Source organism: Ciconia boyciana, chromosome 12, assembly GCF_034638445.1.
Source record: "Ciconia boyciana chromosome 12, ASM3463844v1, whole genome shotgun sequence".
Taxonomy (NCBI): Eukaryota; Metazoa; Chordata; class Aves; order Ciconiiformes; family Ciconiidae; genus Ciconia; species Ciconia boyciana.
Window position 1 is genome coordinate 15,820,056 of NC_132945.1, and position 18,147 is coordinate 15,838,202.

The 18,147-nt window shown below is 51.9% G+C and overlaps 1 protein-coding gene across 1 annotated transcript; it reads left to right on the forward strand.

The window, feature by feature from the left end:
- Positions 1-3,207: 3,207 nt before the first annotated feature.
- On the forward strand, positions 3,208-8,501 carry HMGB3 (high mobility group box 3). The gene is made up of 5 exons (XM_072877211.1): positions 3,208-3,356; positions 6,135-6,291; positions 6,812-6,951; positions 7,501-7,675; positions 8,230-8,501. The coding sequence occupies exons 1-5, from the start codon at positions 3,208-3,210 to the stop codon at positions 8,371-8,373; spliced, it is 765 nt and encodes a 254-aa protein (XP_072733312.1). The 3' UTR covers positions 8,374-8,501.
- The last annotated feature ends 9,646 nt before the right edge of the window (positions 8,502-18,147 follow it).

Consider the following 18,147-nt stretch of genomic DNA (forward strand, 5'->3'; position numbering starts at 1 on the left):
AGATTTTTTCACAGCAGCCTCCCTGTTCTATCTTCTCTAGCTGAAGAGGAGATGTCATTCCATCTTGGCACGTAATGACATGGCCTCAGCTGTTTGCATCTCTGCCATTTCCTGGACAGCGCCAACATGATGTACGTGGGCCAGAAGCCTTCAGTCTTTGGCGACGCCAGCTGGGACAGGACTTTGCGGTCAACCTTCTCAGCAACAAGCTACTGCAAGTATTGGAAGCTGTCTGCTTGCTATGGGACCTTGAACCAAATTTTATGCCTCGGTCCTTATATTCAAGGTATGGCCTGGCCTGGATCCCTGCTGTGGGATGCAGGGTATGGCTGACAGTTGCTTAAAAACGTAGCATGTGTTTGCAAAATAAATCCCGCCTGTAGCAATCATGGTGGGGATCAGGTCAGAACTTTCTGAAGGGAAGGTACAAGACTATGCATTGAGCTCTCCTAGCATCGTTGCAAACCTTGCTGCCTTCTGTGCCAAGAGCCAGGCATCCTGAAATTTCTTTTAGTTTTGGTTTTCTTCTCATGCTTCCTGTAGCATAAATACACAGTAATCTATAATATTAAAACAAACAAACAAAACCCCTAAAATTTGCCAAACCCACACTTTTTAGGAGTGTGTCCCTGCTCCTGGCTGTACGCTTCTGCACCCTCCTTTGCCTCGGCTCCGGTACTCGCCTGACTCCTTGGTACGCTGGTTCAGTCTGCTAATCCAGCAGAAAACTAACCCGGCAAAAAAGGAGGATGAATTTTGGGCTTTGTTTATTTATTTTTTGCTAGGTTAGCGAGCTGCCTTGGCTCCCAGAGGGGTCAGGTGAAGGCCAGAGCTGGGGTGTGGGAGGAAGTGGGACTGCATGCCCTGGAAGGGGTTGCAGCAAGAGGTTAGATTTGCTCAGCCAACTCTCCAGGCTGTTTTCTTGGTGCACTGCAGGAAAGCGCTCAGATGCGGGGGCCAGGTGCAATGCGCAGGGCGGAGGGCACTGCAGGAGAATTTCAGGCAATTCTGGGGGTGAGTAGAAGCTTTCCCTATGGGGGTTATGTTCACCCATTTGCTACTCAGCCCTCCACTGCTTTCAAAACCATGCTGCGAGTGCTAGGACAAAACCTTCAACCCAGCTGTCTCTCAGCTACCAAAATATCTCCTTTGCCCCTTGACCAGCTGTGAAAACTTTCCTGGCCTTCCTAGAACAAGCGTCTTAGGGAATGTTTCCCTTGGCCTATGAGAAATGGGAGGGATGCTCTGGAGATGACTAGCAGGACTGCGCATTCGATGCCACATGCCTGTCCTAAGCAAGCTCCTAAGCAAGCCAGTCCATCAGGGCTGCCACCCCTCGCCTTTGTAATGCTCCCAGCTTGGTGCGCTCTGCAGGATGAGATTGTGGTTCAAGAAAGAAAGTGCTTCAGATCAAAAAATTGTGCACCTCCAGAGCCAAGAAAAAAAAGCCTTAATTATTCAACTAGTTTGAAACACTTTAAAGTATCTCTAAAAATAGGTGAGAGGGATATTTGACAGCTACAAAGAGATTATCCTGCAGTAGTATTGCTTGTCTTATTTTATGATGATGCTACGGAATACAGTCCCTCAGGTAGCCTCATTAATGTTTATGAATGAACCCCTTGTTTTAAGCTTTTGGTTTTAGAAGGTAGAAATAGGGCGAGAGGCTAGTAAGACTGGTTTTACCATATATGCCTTGGAAAGCCCAAGGACACGGGTGTAAGGTCTCTATAAGCCTCAGCAGTTCTGCATATGGATGACAATTGGATTTGGGTGCTCGCTAGACCAGCTGAGAAGGTGTACCCTAAGGGAGAAATCCAGGCAGGACTTTGGCTAAAATCCTGGGTGAAATTCTGCACGCTTCGCAGTGGATCTGTCAGCAGGAGGTTGGCACTCCTCTATGTCTCATCAGCCGTTCTGTTTTGATCTCTTCCGGCAAAGGCAACCTGTGACCATATGTTGTTATAGCCATAAGCGCTTCCACAGGGCAGTATCTGGCAAACCGCGCTGCCTGCCAGCATCTCAGCCCAGGGTGGAGGCTTCTTTTCACTATCTATTCCTTAAAGAGGGCAACTGTTTCTTCTGGCTATCATAAAAGAAGAGTGGCAGTTACGCCCAGCCCGTAACAGTATGCGGTGGTTTCTGAGTCTTACCGCTCTAGCCTTAAAATAACAGCTCTTTTTTCCGAGCCAACCAACAATTGTGGTCAGCCACTAATACCAGTTTAACCATTTGGCAGCCGCCCTATACGAAATAGCTCTTTCAAGAGAGCCAAAGGAGCCCTTGCCCCTCGGCCCCAGAGCCACGCTGGGTTGGTTTCAGTCAGAAGGGCATGTTTACGGATTTCCTTGTATACAACCAGCCTCTATAATAACAACCAAATCCTAGAAAGTTAATACCAAACAAATTGTGGAAGTAGGTTAGATGTACTAATTCAAGTTAATTGTTCTGGTGTTTTATTTGATGAATGAGCGGGTAAAACTCCCCGATCCCCCCCAACAAACACAGTTTCTTGCTCTGTAGTTCCTTTTCCATCCATCCTGTGCCGGGACGGTCAGCGGAGTTTATTTTGGGCTCGGCTCCCTCCCTCTTACGCACAGTAGTAACCGGCTCTGCAAGCAGTGCCGTTGAAACTGGAATCGGGCCCTGACGGCTTCAGGGCAGAAATTAGCGCTGAAGGGCTACTGCAGGCCGGGGGTTCCCCCTCTCCGCCGGCACGCTGCCGTAGCTGGCCCTCGTCCCTGTTGCTCCGCGGCTCCCCGCGGAGGCGGCTCCCCTCGTCCCCCCGCTCTCGCAGCGGCTCTCATCTGCAGGAGGGCACCTCCGCGGGCAGCGTGCGGAGCCGCAGCCGCCCTTCGCTGCCCACCGCCGCGGCTCTCCGCCGGGCAGCGACCCCGCGCACGGCCCCGGACCCTTCCGCGGTGAACGGGGCAACCGGCTCCCCCGGGCAGCCGCGACCACGTGGCGAGGGCAGTTTCCCGGCCACCGGCCGCAGCGCTCGCTCCCTCCCTCCCGGGGCGGAGGTTCCGCGGGGCGCGCAGCGGCGCGCGCCCACCTCGCGCCAACTTTCTCTCCCCCCCCCCGCCCCGCCGGCGCGCGCCACCGAGCTCCCCTTTCCCCGGCGGGCGCTCGTTTTGAATGAATGACCTCACCCGCGCCGGCCAACCGCCGCGCCGCCGCGCTTAATATTCATGAGGCGGCGCGCCAATGAGCGGGCGAGGAGGTTGTTTTAAACGGCAGAGCCCCGCAGCCAATCAGGCCGCTCTCGTAGGCAGCCAACGCGAGGCTGAGCCGCGCCGAGCCCCGCGTCGTGCCCTGCGCTCCAGCTCCTGTCCACACTACCGCGAACAATACAGGTACGTGCAGCCCCGCCGCAACTTTTCGGGGGGCGGCTGCCCCCTGCCCGCCCCGCCGCCGCCCCGCCCTGCCCCCGCGCCGTCGCCCCTCTGCTCTGCCTGCCCCGGGCTTTTTTTTTATTATTTTTTTTTTTGTTTTCCGTTCCTGCCTTCCTTTCTCCGAGGGTGTGTTTTTTTTTTTTAATTAAAAAAAAAATCGGAAAAATCACCCAAAACTTTCTTCCCCGCTCGCGAGGGGATCGGCGGTGCCGGGGCAGATGCTGCGCGCAGCTGGCGGGGCGGCGGGCAGCGGGCGAGGCGCAGCGTTTGCCCCCCGTCCTCCTCCCCTGCCCCGCCGGGAGCCCCCCCCGGCGCGGAGGGGCTACCTGTCCCCGGTGCAGCCCGGTTTCTCCGCGCCGGGCTCCCGTGCCGCCGAGAGTAATATGGCTGGTGCAGCAACTACACCGGGACTAACTCCTCTTCTCCCCCGCATGGGCAGGGATTTTTCTCTGCCGCCTCCTAATGTCGCACGGCAAAACGCGCGGCGCCCTCGGCTTTTATTTGCCCCTTTCCCCCGGGTGGGCTCGGTGGGGCTGGCGGCGGTGGGAAAGTTGTTGGCCGTGCGCAATGCCGTCCCCGCTGTTTATTCTGCATTAATATGGCTGTCGCTTTAGCATCTGACAGGGATAAACCCTGCGCGCTGCGCCCGTCTGTCCCGGCGAAGCAGTTTTTTTCTCGCCGCCGCCGCCTCCAAACTCCCCCGATCCCTTCGCCTCTGCCTCCGCCGCTCTTCCCCTGCCCGGGAAGGTGTCTCCGGCGGGGCTGCGCCCGCGGCGGGGCCCCGCATCGCCTCTTCCCCGCGCCGCGCCGCCCGTGCTGTGGGCATTAATATGGCTGGCGCTGGAGAGCCCCGGCGAAGGGAAGAAAGACGTGTAAGCGGCATAGGGATGGGGAGGGGGGTCGCGGCGGGGGAAATCTCCTTCCCGGCGCCCCGCAGGGGGCTCAAACCTTTCGCTTTCGCCCCGGCTCCTCTCTCCCCACCGCCCCGCGCCCTCGGCCGGGCGCCGGGGGGCCGCCCCGGGGCTCTCCGCACTCTTTTTCTGGCGGCGCGGAGGAGCGTAGCGGCGGCGATAATGGCTGCACGGGAGCCTTTGTTAGAGAGCGCTGCGCTAGGCAGGGGCCGGGGGGGGGGCGCCTCCCGCCCGCGCCCCGGCCCCGCCGCCCCCGCCGCCCGGCGGGGGGCCGAGCGGGGAGCCCCTTCGCGGCGGGGGCGGCGTTTTGGCGGGGCCGGCGGCCGGGGGCGGCGGGCGCGGGGGGCCGAGCGCGGCGGAGGGGGAGCGCGGCTTTGTTCGGCGGCGCGGCGGCGGCGCCGGGAGAAGCCATCTTAGCGAGCGGGGCCGGCCCTGGGCGCGGAGCGCGGCCGCCGCCGCTCCCGCTGCCGCTCGCACCGGCCGCCCGGGGCCGGGCCGGCGCCCCGCGCCCCCCGCCGCCCGGCCCCCGGCGCCCCCGCCCGCCGCCCCGCCGCATTTCAGGGGCACTTTCTTTCATCAGGAGGCTTTTCACAAAATGGAAGATGAATTATTGGCGTCTGGCGGAGCCGCCGCTGCCCCCTCCGCCCGCCGGCCCCGGCCCCGCCGCAGGTGCCCGCGCCCCGCGCCGCCGAGCCCGGCCGCCGCCGTGACCTTGGGGGGGAGAAGATGGCGGGAGGGGAGCGGAGCGGAGCGCGGCGGAGGCCGGGCCGGCCGCGGCGGGCCGCTCGCCCCCAACTTCGGGAGCAGGCGGCGGCCCCGGCCCCGCTCCGCGCTCCTGCCCCGCCGCTTTATGCCCCGCTTAGGCGGGCTTCCCCTCTGCTGCGGGGGGCTTTCGGGCGGGAGCGGGGGTCCCGCCGGGCTCCGGGAGCGGCCGCGGCGGGAGAGGGCGGCTCGAAGCCGCTTTTGCTGCGCACGGGGGGTTAATAGGCGCAATTAAATATTAACGTCGTGCTAATAAAAATTAAATTTTCAAACGCTTGAGGAGCTGTGAATAGGAAATATTGCTGCGGGAATTTTTTTTTTGGGGGCGGGGGGGAAATAATACGGAAGAGGGCGAGAGAAATACAGCCCAAAAGTTAGCATCACCCTCGCGGTGACTTGCTAATCACATCTTTGCACTGACCACTACGCCTCCGAACATGTGTCACTTGGTGGAGCAAGAGCAAGCGCCGCTCACCTCGCAGAGCTCCGCGGGTCCTATTGTGTGTAAAACTAGCCTCTCTCCGCACACCTTTTATATATGAAAGGTTATGGCACTTTTACGGGGGGAACAATCTGTCCTGCCTTTCTACCTGGACGGCAGCTGCTGACATGTGAACTCCAGCTACTAAAGGGATAAGTCATTGCCTGGCACCGTGCATGCCACTCAAGCCCCAGTGTGGTAGCCAACTAAAACAAATACTTTATATTAGTTCATACATAACTCTTAATGGGCAGAAGTATGTGTATTTAATAGCCTGTCTCCAGTCTTTGGACATGATGTAAATATTTATCAGTGTAAAACTTAAATCCAGTGACCAGTTTCACTTGGCTCAAGTCTGCAGCCCAAGTGTCAAGGAAGACCAATTTAAGTCTCTGTATTGGGGATGGTAGGAGGTGTTGGGGGGAAGAAAGGGATGCGTTACTGATGGGACATCACTTCAGGGGATGGTGGTGTGTGTGCATATAAATATATGCACACTGTATATGTATACACACGTACATATACACATTCATCCATACATGCATTCACTTGTTGTTTTTTCTCCTTTTTCCCTCTTCCCTACAGAGTCAAGATGGCTAAAGGTGATCCGAAGAAGCCCAAGGGCAAGATGTCTGCCTATGCCTTCTTTGTGCAGACGTGCCGTGAGGAACATAAGAAAAAGAACCCAGAGGTTCCAGTCAACTTTGCAGAGTTTTCCAAGAAGTGCTCGGAGAGGTGGAAGGTACCTTAATTTGTGGCTCCCTGAAGGGATAACTTCTTATGGTATCTGCTAGGATGACGTGCGTGTGTCTGAACACGAAGGGAGCCGGTGCTGTTCTGGTCTGTGTGCTGTTCTTGGCAAGGCGTCCCAGCCATTGATCGGGTGCTGCTGACTCCTGTAATGATCATGAAGGCTTCAGCCCAGTGTATCTGCCCGTTTAGGTGGTTTTGCTACAGCCTGGCCTTTTTTCCTGTTCCCAAGCAGTGCCCTTCAGCAGCTGCCTCCCTCCAGGCCTGTGTCCTCGAGGAGGAGTCTGGCTGTGCTTGTCCCATTCCTGTTGCTTCCCTCTCGCTGAGTATGCCAGCTGTGGCTGCGGTCCCCGGTACAGGACCTTCGTCCCCAAGGTGGTCCAGTTAGAAAACAAACAAATTCCGAAACTCCCCTATCGAGTCAGTATGTGTTGGCTTGTTTACTTAAAGTTTGCGAGCTATTGAACAGTTGGGTAATCACAGGTTCGGTGTCTTGTTTTTTGGTTTTTTAGACCATGTCAAGCAAGGAGAAGGCTAAATTTGATGAAATGGCGAAGGCTGATAAGGTACGATATGATAGAGAAATGAAGGACTACGGACCAGCTAAGGGTGGCAAGAAGAAGAAGGACCCCAATGCCCCAAAACGACCACCGTAAGTAACTTGGAGGCATTCAATGCACAAATATTTTGGTTTGTTTTCACACGCTGTAACACAGCTGATAGGTTTCCATAAAAGAAGTAGATGGGGCATATACTGTTGGTATAGCAGTATTGGTAATATTCATAGCTTACTGGTACTGTCTTGTAAATCTTCTGGGCAGCTTGCGATCTTTAGCATGTAGAGCACTAACAGGAATTGTCAGTACTTGGCACCCTTAAACTCGTAGTGATGGAAGACATGGAAATGACTGGGTCACAGTGAGACTTGTGTATCTAAGATGAAATTGGGTGGGGGGGATAGACAGCACTTGATTAAAAACAGCATTGGGCTGCAGGTCTGGGCCCCAGTAAAATCAAAACATATTTGGGTTTGTGGTGTGTTTGGGGTTTGTTTTTTGTTTGTTTTTTAGTAAAAAAAAAAAAGTGTTTGTACTCAGTGTGTGAGTGCATGTGTGAATGTTGTGGGTGAGGGACGGAGGAAGGGGATGTTCCCTGGGCATGCTGCTGTGGTGCTGACTGTCCTCTGGTGCTTCTCCCCAAGGTCTGGCTTCTTCCTCTTCTGTTCAGAGTTCCGCCCCAAGATCAAGTCCACAAACCCTGGCATATCCATCGGGGATGTAGCAAAGAAACTGGGCGAAATGTGGAACAACCTCAGTGATGGTGAAAAGCAGCCTTATAATAATAAGGCAGCTAAACTGAAGGAGAAGTACGAGAAGGTAAGGCTAGTTTTCACTTGTGCCTCTTCCATACCGGCTCTCGTGTCAATGTGTTTCTGTAACATGGACCCAGCTAAGGTGGCCCCAGCGTAGCGAGCATCTCCAGCTTACAGACCTCTTCTTGCGCTGCGTGCTACGTAGCCGAACTTTGCGTACGTTGGGACAGAGTAGGTTAGAGAGCCGCGGGCAGATTCCAGCGAGGAGGGAGAGCTTTCCCCCAGCGATGTGCAGCAGCGGCTGCTCGTGTTGCTCCAGCAAGGGGCTTGCTGTGCTGTTGAAGGAGCTTTGTCCCGTTAGCAGGAAACTTAAGAGAGGCTGGGTTCTCTTCTCCTCCTCAAAGAAATAACTGAACGCAGGGTTCGAGGCCTCCATCATCCGGAGGCAGTGGAGTATGCTTAGGTGTCTGCGTACCTGTGTGCTGTAATGCTGGCTGTCTCCCCTTTTGGGGGTGCAGCTGTGGAAGGCCAGTCCCTTTACGTTAACGCCTGCTGCTGTACAAATGCTGTATGTGTTTGCTGCTTAGAGCAAATTAAGACATCCCCTTGACTTTGCAGGATGTTGCAGACTACAAGTCTAAAGGAAAGTTTGATGGCGCAAAGGGAGCAGCAACCAAAGCTGCTCGGAAAAAGGTAGAGGAAGAAGACGAAGAGGAGGAGGAGGATGAAGAAGAGGAGGATGAAGATGATGATGATGAATAAAACTGTACAATACTTGTCTCCATGTGAATACCATAGAGTAGGGGAAACACCATAAATGAAGCACCTCTTATTTGAGATGGTGTCTCTTGCCCTTATTAGGCTTAATTAAAAAAAAATTTGGATTCCGATCGCGTTGTAGTTTCTAAAAGTGCTCTAGAAATTGTAACTGGTTTACATGAAGTGGCCATGGGTGTAGTGAGCACCCTGAAACTGTATCAAAGTTGTACATATTTCCAAACATTTTTAAAATGAAAAGGCGCTCTAGTGTTCTCCTAACTCTGTGCACTTTGCTGTTGGTGTAACAAAGCATTTAAAAATGTTTCAAGCATTTTTTTAATTTGTAAGGTGGTGTTACTATATGGTTATTGGCTAGAAAATCCTGGGTTATAAACTGTACATATCTATAGTTTGTAAAAACTAGACAGATTCTTGTGGTACATGCTTAGAGTTATGATGCCTTAGAGGAGCAGTGATTACTTGGAAAGGCTGTACGTTCCCTGGGGTGCCATGGCCCAAAGCATGCACTGTGAGGGTAGATCTATTTACACTACAGTGGGCGTCCATTTAGCTTAAAGTTGTCTTTCTGTATATAGTGAAATAGCATTCTGCTGCCATTCTTAGTTGTGGAAGGGGGTTCAGCTGGCATGAGAAGTGTATGGATTTTTTTAGTTAAGTGCGGTAGTTTTTAAACTGAAACTGTAGACATCTCTTCATCGTCAACTAAGTGAAGAGCCAGTGCAGCAACTGAAGTTCAAAAACACTCTGTACTTAAACGAATTTGCAACGTTCTGTTTTTTTTGTATGTTTAGAATGCTGAAATGTTTTTGAAGCAAAATAAACAGTATTACATTTTTAAAACTGTTCTTGACAACACTCTAAATTTCTGGTTTAAAAAGATCTTAACAGCAAGAGGTTCATTTTGAAGTCTGTGGCATCCCTCAGGGCTGGTGACTTAGGAAACATTCTGACTCAAGGATAAAAAAAAAAAAAATTAAAAAAAATAAATAAATGGTGGCCAGCCAAAACTGGCTGAATTGAAAGAGATGGCTGCTCCAGCTAATATGCAATCGTAACTGTTTATGGCTGAGTGGCATAAGATGCTATGCAAGTTTGAACTTTATTACTTGAACTTGGGAGCCTAAATGAACATTCATGACGTAATTGTTTGTTTGTGTGTGTATATAGCAGCATTCAGAGATGCAGAGAAAGGTAGGTGGCTAGGAATGAGGCTGACACCATGGAATAAGTATAAAAGCATAGTTTGGATTTTTTTTCAGTTGTGTTGGGTAAATTTATAGCCCAAATGCATTGCTGTACATATTAAAATGTGCCTTTTTTGTCCTGTGTTAAACTGTTTCAGACTTGTGGTTTTTTCTAGCATCTTAATTCGTGGCAGGAGCCAGGCGCCTAGTCTAACTCCCTGCTGAAGTAGGAGCGTTGGCGCAGGTACTTAGTCTGTGTCCTTCCTCTGACGATGGAGGTTTTAATAGGAATTGGTTGCTGTGAGGTGGGTTGGGGGAGTGACGCAGGTCTCTCTTTCCCCTTTGGTGACCAGCTGGCCGCGTTGCAGTCTTGCCATCTTTCCAAATCCAAACTGGGGATGTTTTGCAGCCCTTGGAAGGGAAAGGTAATACCTGGTCTCTTAACGGCGACTCTAACCTCATTTTTCCTTAGCACAGAAACTGCGCGAATGGGAAAACGATAGCAGCCCCTCGCTACCCTTGAATTCCTTCCTTGTGCTGGCTGTAGTTAGCAGCCAGTGTTTGCTTGGCAGCGAGGAGGAGATGGGGGTGTGAGGATACTTGCATTAATAGCAGGTCAAAGTTGTGGGCTGCCATGTGCAGCTGACTTAAGAGGACAGGGTAACTCATTAGTGTAAACTGTGGGTACGGGCTGCTACCACGGCTTCATTTGAGCCAAACTGCAGATTAATGAGGGCCAGGCTTACAGGCAGTAACTGCTTCTAATGTGGATAAAACTGCTTCGTTGCCTAATTGGGTAGCATGTCTGGCTTCCTGTGACTTCTCAACACCCACAGTATCTTGGCAAAACAGTCTGATCTAGTGTTGAGATAGACTAGAACCTGAAAGCAAAACCAAGCAAAACTTGGTATTGGGGAAGCAAGCTAATAAACTTTCATGAAACATAGCAACATGCAGCAACTTTTTTTTTTAAGGCTAAGTTACAGTTGGATCACTTAGAAAATACTTCTATAATTGCTTAATTATGGCAATTCTTAGTGTCTTTAATGCTCAAAAAACTGTGTGAAATTGGCCCCCATTTTATGGGAAGTTGCATTTTAAAAGCCTCAATAAAGCTGCATCTGGAAAAGAAATAGGTACCTTTGTATTCGCTACCCTTTCTGCACATCTTCTGATGGAAGGGAGGAGATGACTGGAGATTCCAGCACATGGATGTTTGATGGGGAAGTGGTGGAGTAGAAGAGAAAAGCAATGGCATCATTTCAGGAGCTGTAATACTGTTTCTATTGTCTAGTTGGCAAAATCTTCCCTTAGCCGCATATGGGAATTAGTGTAGATCACTGCTGTGCAAATCGAGCTTGGCTTTGAATTAACTGCTAGTGAGCTGAGCCCCTAGTTGATAGTATTAGCAAATAAGAACTAGAGCTGACACCTCTTTGTCTTCGTTATATTGGAAATCTATCGAGTTGCAGGGCTTGATTAAGGTCTTGGACCTTACAGTGCACTACCTATTCCTGCTCTGCAAATTTCTAAAATATGGCATGGCTCAGGGATGCTGTTCAATACAATGCTAGTGCAGGACTCCGGGGACTCAAATTTGGATATTGCAGATGTAGTGATGATGTTTCTTCCCCCAGTGCTCTGCCATTGATAAATACCATAGTGTGAATGTATATAAATAACACATTATTTCCCCCACCCCCCACCACCACTGGTTTGTGTGTTCTGAGATGTCATCTCAAATATCGGGAACTGCTTAATTTCACCCAGCTCCATTTTTTTGATAGAACACCCTCCAAATGCTCTTTCTCTCTGCTTTGAAATGCTTGTGGTGTTTCAGAGCAGACATTTCTGCTTTGGGCTGCTGTACCACTAAAACTTCTAGTTTGACTTTAGTCCCAAGCCAAGCAGAGTAAATATGTCTCTTATTAACTCCATTATATGTAGAGAAGGGTAATGATAAAATAGATTTGGGGAAAGGGAGGGGAGGGAGGAAGAGAGGCTCTTCCTTGCATGAATTAGACAGAGCTGACTACGAGACTGAGACTACTTGTGTTCCCAAAATGCGATTTGTTGCATCCTGCATGCCTGCTGAAGTCAGGCTGCGGCAGGCTGTGAGGACGAGGGGCTCCGTTAAGCAAAAGGGACGGTGCCGGTACCGCGGCTGTTAAAGCCTGCTCGCCGCTCTGGGGAGGCAGAGGATGGCTCGACTGGGTGGGGTGGTCCCGCTGGATGCCTAAAACAGTGGCAGAGGTGTGAGAGCTTTTGCTCAAGGGAAAGCATCTGCGGTGCTGATGCGGGGCAGGCGCTGGACATGGTGCAGAGATGGGCAGAGGCAGGCGGGGTGCTGCCCGGCAGCACGGGCCCTCGTCATGCAGGTCATTGCCCGTGGTCGGTACCGTTTGATTTGCACTCAGGACTATACATAGTCTTGAGAACACAGTCGCTACCAAAAAATGCACCGCATCCCACTGAAATCAAACCATCTGGGGGGCGATGGGATGATCGGGGCTGCCGAACTGCTCTCTGCAGGCCAGAGCCTGCCTCTGCCAAAAACGAGCCCGGCAGTCTATTAGCACGACCCGGGGAGGCAGAGGAACGATGCTCTCCCGCTGCTCTGTAGCCTATACATTTCTAAATTCAGTTGAAACGTGGTAAATACTTGGTGTGAGCTGAAAGTGAGCCCTTAGACTAGAGGGGGGGCTCCGGGGGAGGGACTGCATCGGGAAAGCCCCACTGCTGGTGTGGGGTTAGCTCCCCAGAAGCAGTCACAACGAAAACCGTGCTGCAGGATGGTTTCCTACTGCTCATGTCGGTATCCTAATGCATCTGTGGGGAAGCAGTGCATTAATTTTTCTGTAATAAAATTAATTAAAAATCCTAGTCCAAATGCATATTGAATCAATTAGCAGCCAACGGCTGCAGCTCTAACGGAGGTCCATAGGAAGGTGCGAGTCTGCTTTGGGGATCGCACTGGGGATACAGGCAGAGTCAAAACGTCTCTCATCTGCTCCCTTTGAACGGCTGATTTTTATATAGTTTTATTCACTCCTAATAAACCCTGCAGGAACAGCAGCAAGGTGCGAGGGCTTCTGTTGGCTCTGGCTCAGGTGGTGGCAGGTGAATGGCTTTTCGCTTCCAGCCTCTAGCACAATTCTGGCATCCACCTCGAGTTTATGTTTTCCCTCTGCTCACTCGGGCTGTTGTCCCACAGGCAAAGAAACATCCCCCAAGTAAGCCCCCTTCTGCTGAGGGTTTTGGGAAGCAGGGCTTGGACCAGGAGAAGCGGCTGGGATGGGACCTCCCCGCTGGCTTTGCTGGGGCGAGAGCAGGACGCTGCATTTATGGCTGTGCTGCTGTTCGCTTTCTGACAAGCCTCACGCTCCCCTCTGTGAATGTTCACCCGAGCTCGCTCTCCTCTAAAAGATAATGGGAGGAATTGTGACAAGTGACATATTTATTTCTTTCTGCTAGGGCTGCACCACATTTTAATGCAATAAACTGAATTGCAAATTGCAGCTGTGCTGCAAAACAAAGTGTGCTGGAGACCCCGTTACCAAATGGTTGCTCTGTAAACATGTTTCAGCTTGCAGTGGAGAATGAACCGAATAACCAGCATGCCTGATGGGGGCTTTCATGCCCTACGAGGTGTCTTCATCCCTTTTCAGCAGGCTGGGCTTTGGTGGGAGCACGGTGTGTGCCTGCCCCTGCTTGGGCAATGTTTGGCGACCTGTGTTCAAAGCGCTCTGCAAACATCTCATCCTTCTGATAGGTCTGATACATACATGCTAAAGCGGGGTGTGGATGAGGGGTGGCTCCTTGCCTGTGCTAACGATCTTGACTGGAGTTGTCCACTGCTAAGAGCTCTTCCCTGAGCACCCTTCTGCACCTGGATCCCTAAATTAGGCAGGAGGAAGCAGCCACAGCCCTGCTAGAGCTGCCAGCTACGTCTCCCAGGTGGTGAGTACCTCCATCTCTTGTTCCTGGATGTGGCACGGCCTCACAGAAATGGCTATCAAGTAGTTAAACCAGGGTTAGTCTGTCTGTTAAGCCAGAGCAGAGATGGCAAGTGACCTCCCCAGGACTGGGGAGCCTGGGCGTTGTGTGGAGCAGCAAACTGGTGCTGTGGTGGGGTTAAGACCTTTGGAGGCTGGGATGTGTAAAAGCAAATCTTTGTCTTGTTGATGTTGAGAGATGAAAATGTATTAATCGTGGTAAGGGGATGCCTGTCCTGTAACTGTGTCCCCCGACACGGTTGACTTTCATGTCCCTGGCTGAATCCAGCAGGCAGGAAAATCTCAGCTGGGACCCAAGCCTTGCTGTGGGACTGGGTGGTTTTTTGATGGTGTTTGCGGTTGACTTTTGAGCCCCTGAAGTGCAGAGTACCACTGCTCTGCACCCGTATCTGCTACCTTGTCTTGCTTCTGTCTGGGTGCTCCGCGCCAAGACACCTGAGGAGCAGGAGCAGCCCCTCTGCATGGGTGCCGCATGCCTGTGCACGCTGCTGTAGCCAAGCCTGTGTAAGGAGAGAGGCAGGTAGGATGCTACGAGTGATAGAGTTGCTTCTTCTTCCCAGCCCCTCCCCTTGTAAAGCTCCCTCAGGTATTTCAAGTCAGAAAAATGCTCTTTTTTTTTTTTAAATACTAATCAAAGATGGCCTGGCTTTGTTGTTGTAAGAGCTTATTGCTTGTAAGTGTTTTTAACTGCTTGTTTGTGAAGCTTAAGATTGCTTTAAGTTATTTTAGAAAATTAATACATGTAGAAGAGTGAAGTGGTTTGAGGGATTGCTTGAGACAAATGCCTCTCGCCTGCTGCTCATTACTGTGTGATTGCTCTTTTACTATGTATTACCTGGGATGTACCAGCAATAATTCATGGTCTCGCAAAAGAGGCTCAAGAAAGGTGGAAGCAGGGGCAATTTGGTCTCCAGTTTTCTTAAAAAATATGTTGGTCAAGTTTTGTTCTCTTTAGCTTTAGAGCTCAGGCTGGGGATCTTCCCTGGACTTAGCTTCTGCAGTTGTTTAAGGTATTGCTACCTGCAGCTCCTGGCAAAGGTCGCTCCCCTAGCAGGGAAGTAGCACGGAGTGCGAAAGGAAACATGCGCTGGGTCTTCTATTGCTTTATTTCGTTGCTTTGTATAGTAACTTAATTTTTGCAAGTTGCTGGGAAGTTTTTCAAACCAAGCTCAAAGACCAAGGTGTCAGTAAAAGTCTTAAAGAGAACCATTTATTCCAAGGGCTTGTCTGGAAGTGGAATAAAACCTGACCAGATAGCGTTAAACTGTCTAGTTAAAGATCCCTCGCTCCTCACTGTCGCTCGTGTTTCAGTCATTGGTGATTCCCCACCAGAGAGAGTTGTCTAGCAAAAAAATCATCTAGACCAGACCTGGTATTTTGAACGTTGGGGCGACTTGCAAAAGGCCTTCAATGGTTTTGAACGTAGGAGGACTTGGCCTTGTTTGTTTTCTACTATTCCCCATGCGTCTCTGCAGTACGTCGCTGTCCCCTGTGAGCGCTTTGCCTGGGCAGAAAGCGAAGGTGTCTCCCTCACAGGCTCAGCCCTTCGCCTTTTCTGTTAACATGTAGTTACTTGTCTGTGGGGAGCACCAAGAAATACCCCTCTAGACCCAGGGAAGATCACTCTTGACGCTCCTCATTTACTGGAAGGTGACATCTTAAAAAGCCAACTCTCCAGCAGCGGTTCAGGCTGGTCTTTCCAAGTGTGAAGTGGAAAGAAGCCCCCAACCCCATTTTCTCTCTGTTCCCCCCCAAGCCCTCCAAATAAATGCCCCCGCGACACTTATTTCCAGGTGCTGTTTCACAGATCTCTTAGCTTTTAAAGACCCTTTTCTTCACTTGTTTCGTTTCCTCCTCTCCTCCCATTCCCTGCCCCAGCTCTCCTTCTGCCCAGCGAGGTGGGGGCAGCAGGAGGAGGGGACACCGTGGCCAGCAAATCGGACCCAGCGGCTTATTTGAGGTGGTGTAACTTACTCCCAAATTTCGAGAGTGAGGTGGCCTGTGACTTCCCACTAGTCAGACGCTTTAGGGAAGATCTTCAGCTGGTGTGGGCTGTTGCTCTGTGCCAGCTCAGACCACCCGCCGGTGCTGTTCCCTGAGATTTTGTGCTCACGACAGCATCGGGGCAAGGGTGGAGGCTATCACGATGCATGAGCTGCTGCGGGCCGGGAGCGTGCCGGGCCGGCCGGTGCACATGGAGCTGGGTGGTCACGATGGAGGTGGGAAATGAGAGCAGGAGGCGGCTGAGGGATGCGGGTCCCTGGGTCTTGAGCAGACAGCATCCAGCCCGCAGGGTCTCTCTCCGTGTCGGGCACCATATGGTGCTGTATTTCACAGCCATCCCTGTGAGATAAGGTTCGGCAGCTAGTATAGATGAAAGGGAACGGGTGGTCTCAAAAATGCTTGCTGTTGCTTGTGCACGGGCCTCTCATGGAGATGGTTATGGCCGATGAAATACGTTAGGCTGTACCGTGACCGTGCTGGGTTTCTGTAGCGTGCTTGTTGGGCTGGGCTGGGAACACCTTCTCATGGCAGGGAACAGGAACAGGCTGCTGTGGGGTGAGATCGGGTGTTAATTAATGTGTGGATGGGAAGCACCTTCATATACATTCTCATCCTATAAACATGAGTTTCCTGCCCTTCAGAGGCCCTCTGGTAGGGTCTCTTCCCCACTTACCCCTTCCCAGGCCACGCTCGCCGGCTGTCGCCGGAGGTGGGGGGGCTGTGCCAGAGCACGGTGCGGAGCTGCCCCCGCCGCCAGCGGAGCGGGGACCTGGCAGACGACAGCCTCTCCCAAAGCAGAGCTGCAAATCTCCATGAGCCAGAGCGGGATTGCCTCCGGCCCCGCAGCGCAGGGGAAGTGAGAGCCGTCCTCTCGCCGCGGACGCGTGTGCTCAGGCAGCCCCGCGGGGAGGGTCCCGTGGGGGCAGCCCACCCGACACGGGCTCGGGGTGCCTGTGATGGGAGAGGGGATCCTGCCGGAGGAGCTGCCGGTTTGCTGGAAGCCGTCTCCTAAATATGGACATGATTATTTTTATTTATTTATTTGGTTGCTCTGGAATCTTTGCATTTTTCCCTAAATCCTGGAGGAAAATCAGTGGTGCCCTGTGTGCATGTGACATGGCTGTGCACAAACTCCCTTTGTGACTTCTTTCTTTCACGGGGGAGAAACGCATTCAGGAAAAAGCGGGCCCTGACAACAGGAATCAAGTGTTTCTAAATATGGACATCCCTTTTTGGACTAAAAAGTCTTTTTTGTACCATGCATATTTCCCCTGTTAATCATTTCCTTTTGTTCCTCGCAAACTTTGGTCCTCCAATGTTATAGAAGGAATTAGAGCCTCTCTGTTTGTAAACTTTCCTTAACGATACATGAACTGGCTTGTATGTTAGTCAAGTTTGCTGGGTTTTCTTTTTAATGCAGTTGGAAAGGCCAGTGCTCCGGTTACTCACCCTTGGCTTTTCCTTTTTTTTTTTTTTTTTTTTTTTTTTTTTAAAACAGTCATATTTGGCCTCAGCCTGTCTCAAAATATTGGGGATTTTACAGGCCGTCGAGCTTTGCCTGGTCCTATTCACTGCTTTTGTGTTACACTAATTGGCTTGATAAAGAAGGGCCCGGGCTCTGTAAAGTGCTTCTCCTCCAAGGTGAAATGTGAGATGGAGGGGGGAAATATTCAGATGTTCACTAGCAGTTATGCTCGCTGGATAATCTGAACGCATCAGAAATCAGCTAGAGCTCAGACAAAGTAGGGGATTAGGAGTCTGAGATGGGCGAGCGGGGTGGACATCTGGAAGCCTGCTGTTTAGCTTGTCTGCTGGGCTGGGTTGCATCTTCATTATATGGGTTATAGGCCCCAAAAATGAACAGTGCACTGGGATCGCGGTTGCTCTCTGTGGGTATATTCTGAAAAAACAATTTCTGTTGTTATTTACGGAGCACCCCGCCCTCCCCAGCAGAGCTCTGTGCATTCGATGCAAACCCAGTCCCCAGCACAAGCAGAGCAGAAGCTCACCCCCTGAAGCTGGAGGGACACACTCGGGTTTCACAGTACTGCTTGCACGCACCACCGCTGCCTGCTGCTTTGAGGTTTCGGGGAGAAACGTTGCACGCGCCTGTGGCCGGCGTTACGCAGACAGCGGATGCTGGGGCCCTCCCTTGCATGGTGCTCCCTGCGCTTTTGGGCAGGTGCAGCTCTCCAGAGCCCGACAGAAAAGCAAACGCATGGGAGAGGAGGAGAGAAACCAGACCCGGGGCTTTTGAACTCTTCCCGTGTGTGGAGCCTGGTTCTCCCAAAGTTGAGCCCATCGTTACAGCACAGGGCTGCTTCTGCTGCTGCCAGCGCCTGCCGCGGGCAGCACCGTCCGTCCGGGGTCGGCTTCACCTGCCCCGTCCCATTGCCTCCCCTGCCCAGCCCCTTGCCCTCTCCCCCTGCGGGCACGAGGACGTGGCTCGGGGTGCAGAGCTGTGGGTAGAGTGGGGACAGACGTGTGGGGTTTTTTTTTCCATTTGATGATGAAATATGAGTTGAAAAATGCTTTTGCCCTTTTGAAAACAC

Bases quoted from the DNA above. Each gene is read 5' to 3' on its own strand.
- HMGB3 (XM_072877211.1), top strand. From the start codon at position 3,208: ATGAGCGGGCGAGGAGGTTGTTTTAAACGGCAGAGCCCCGCAGCCAAT. The intron at 6,292-6,811 runs GTACCTTAATTT...TTGGTTTTTTAG, and splicing joins AGTGCTCGGAGAGGTGGAAG to ACCATGTCAAGCAAGGAGAA. The intron at 6,952-7,500 runs GTAAGTAACTTG...CTTCTCCCCAAG, and splicing joins AATGCCCCAAAACGACCACC to GTCTGGCTTCTTCCTCTTCT.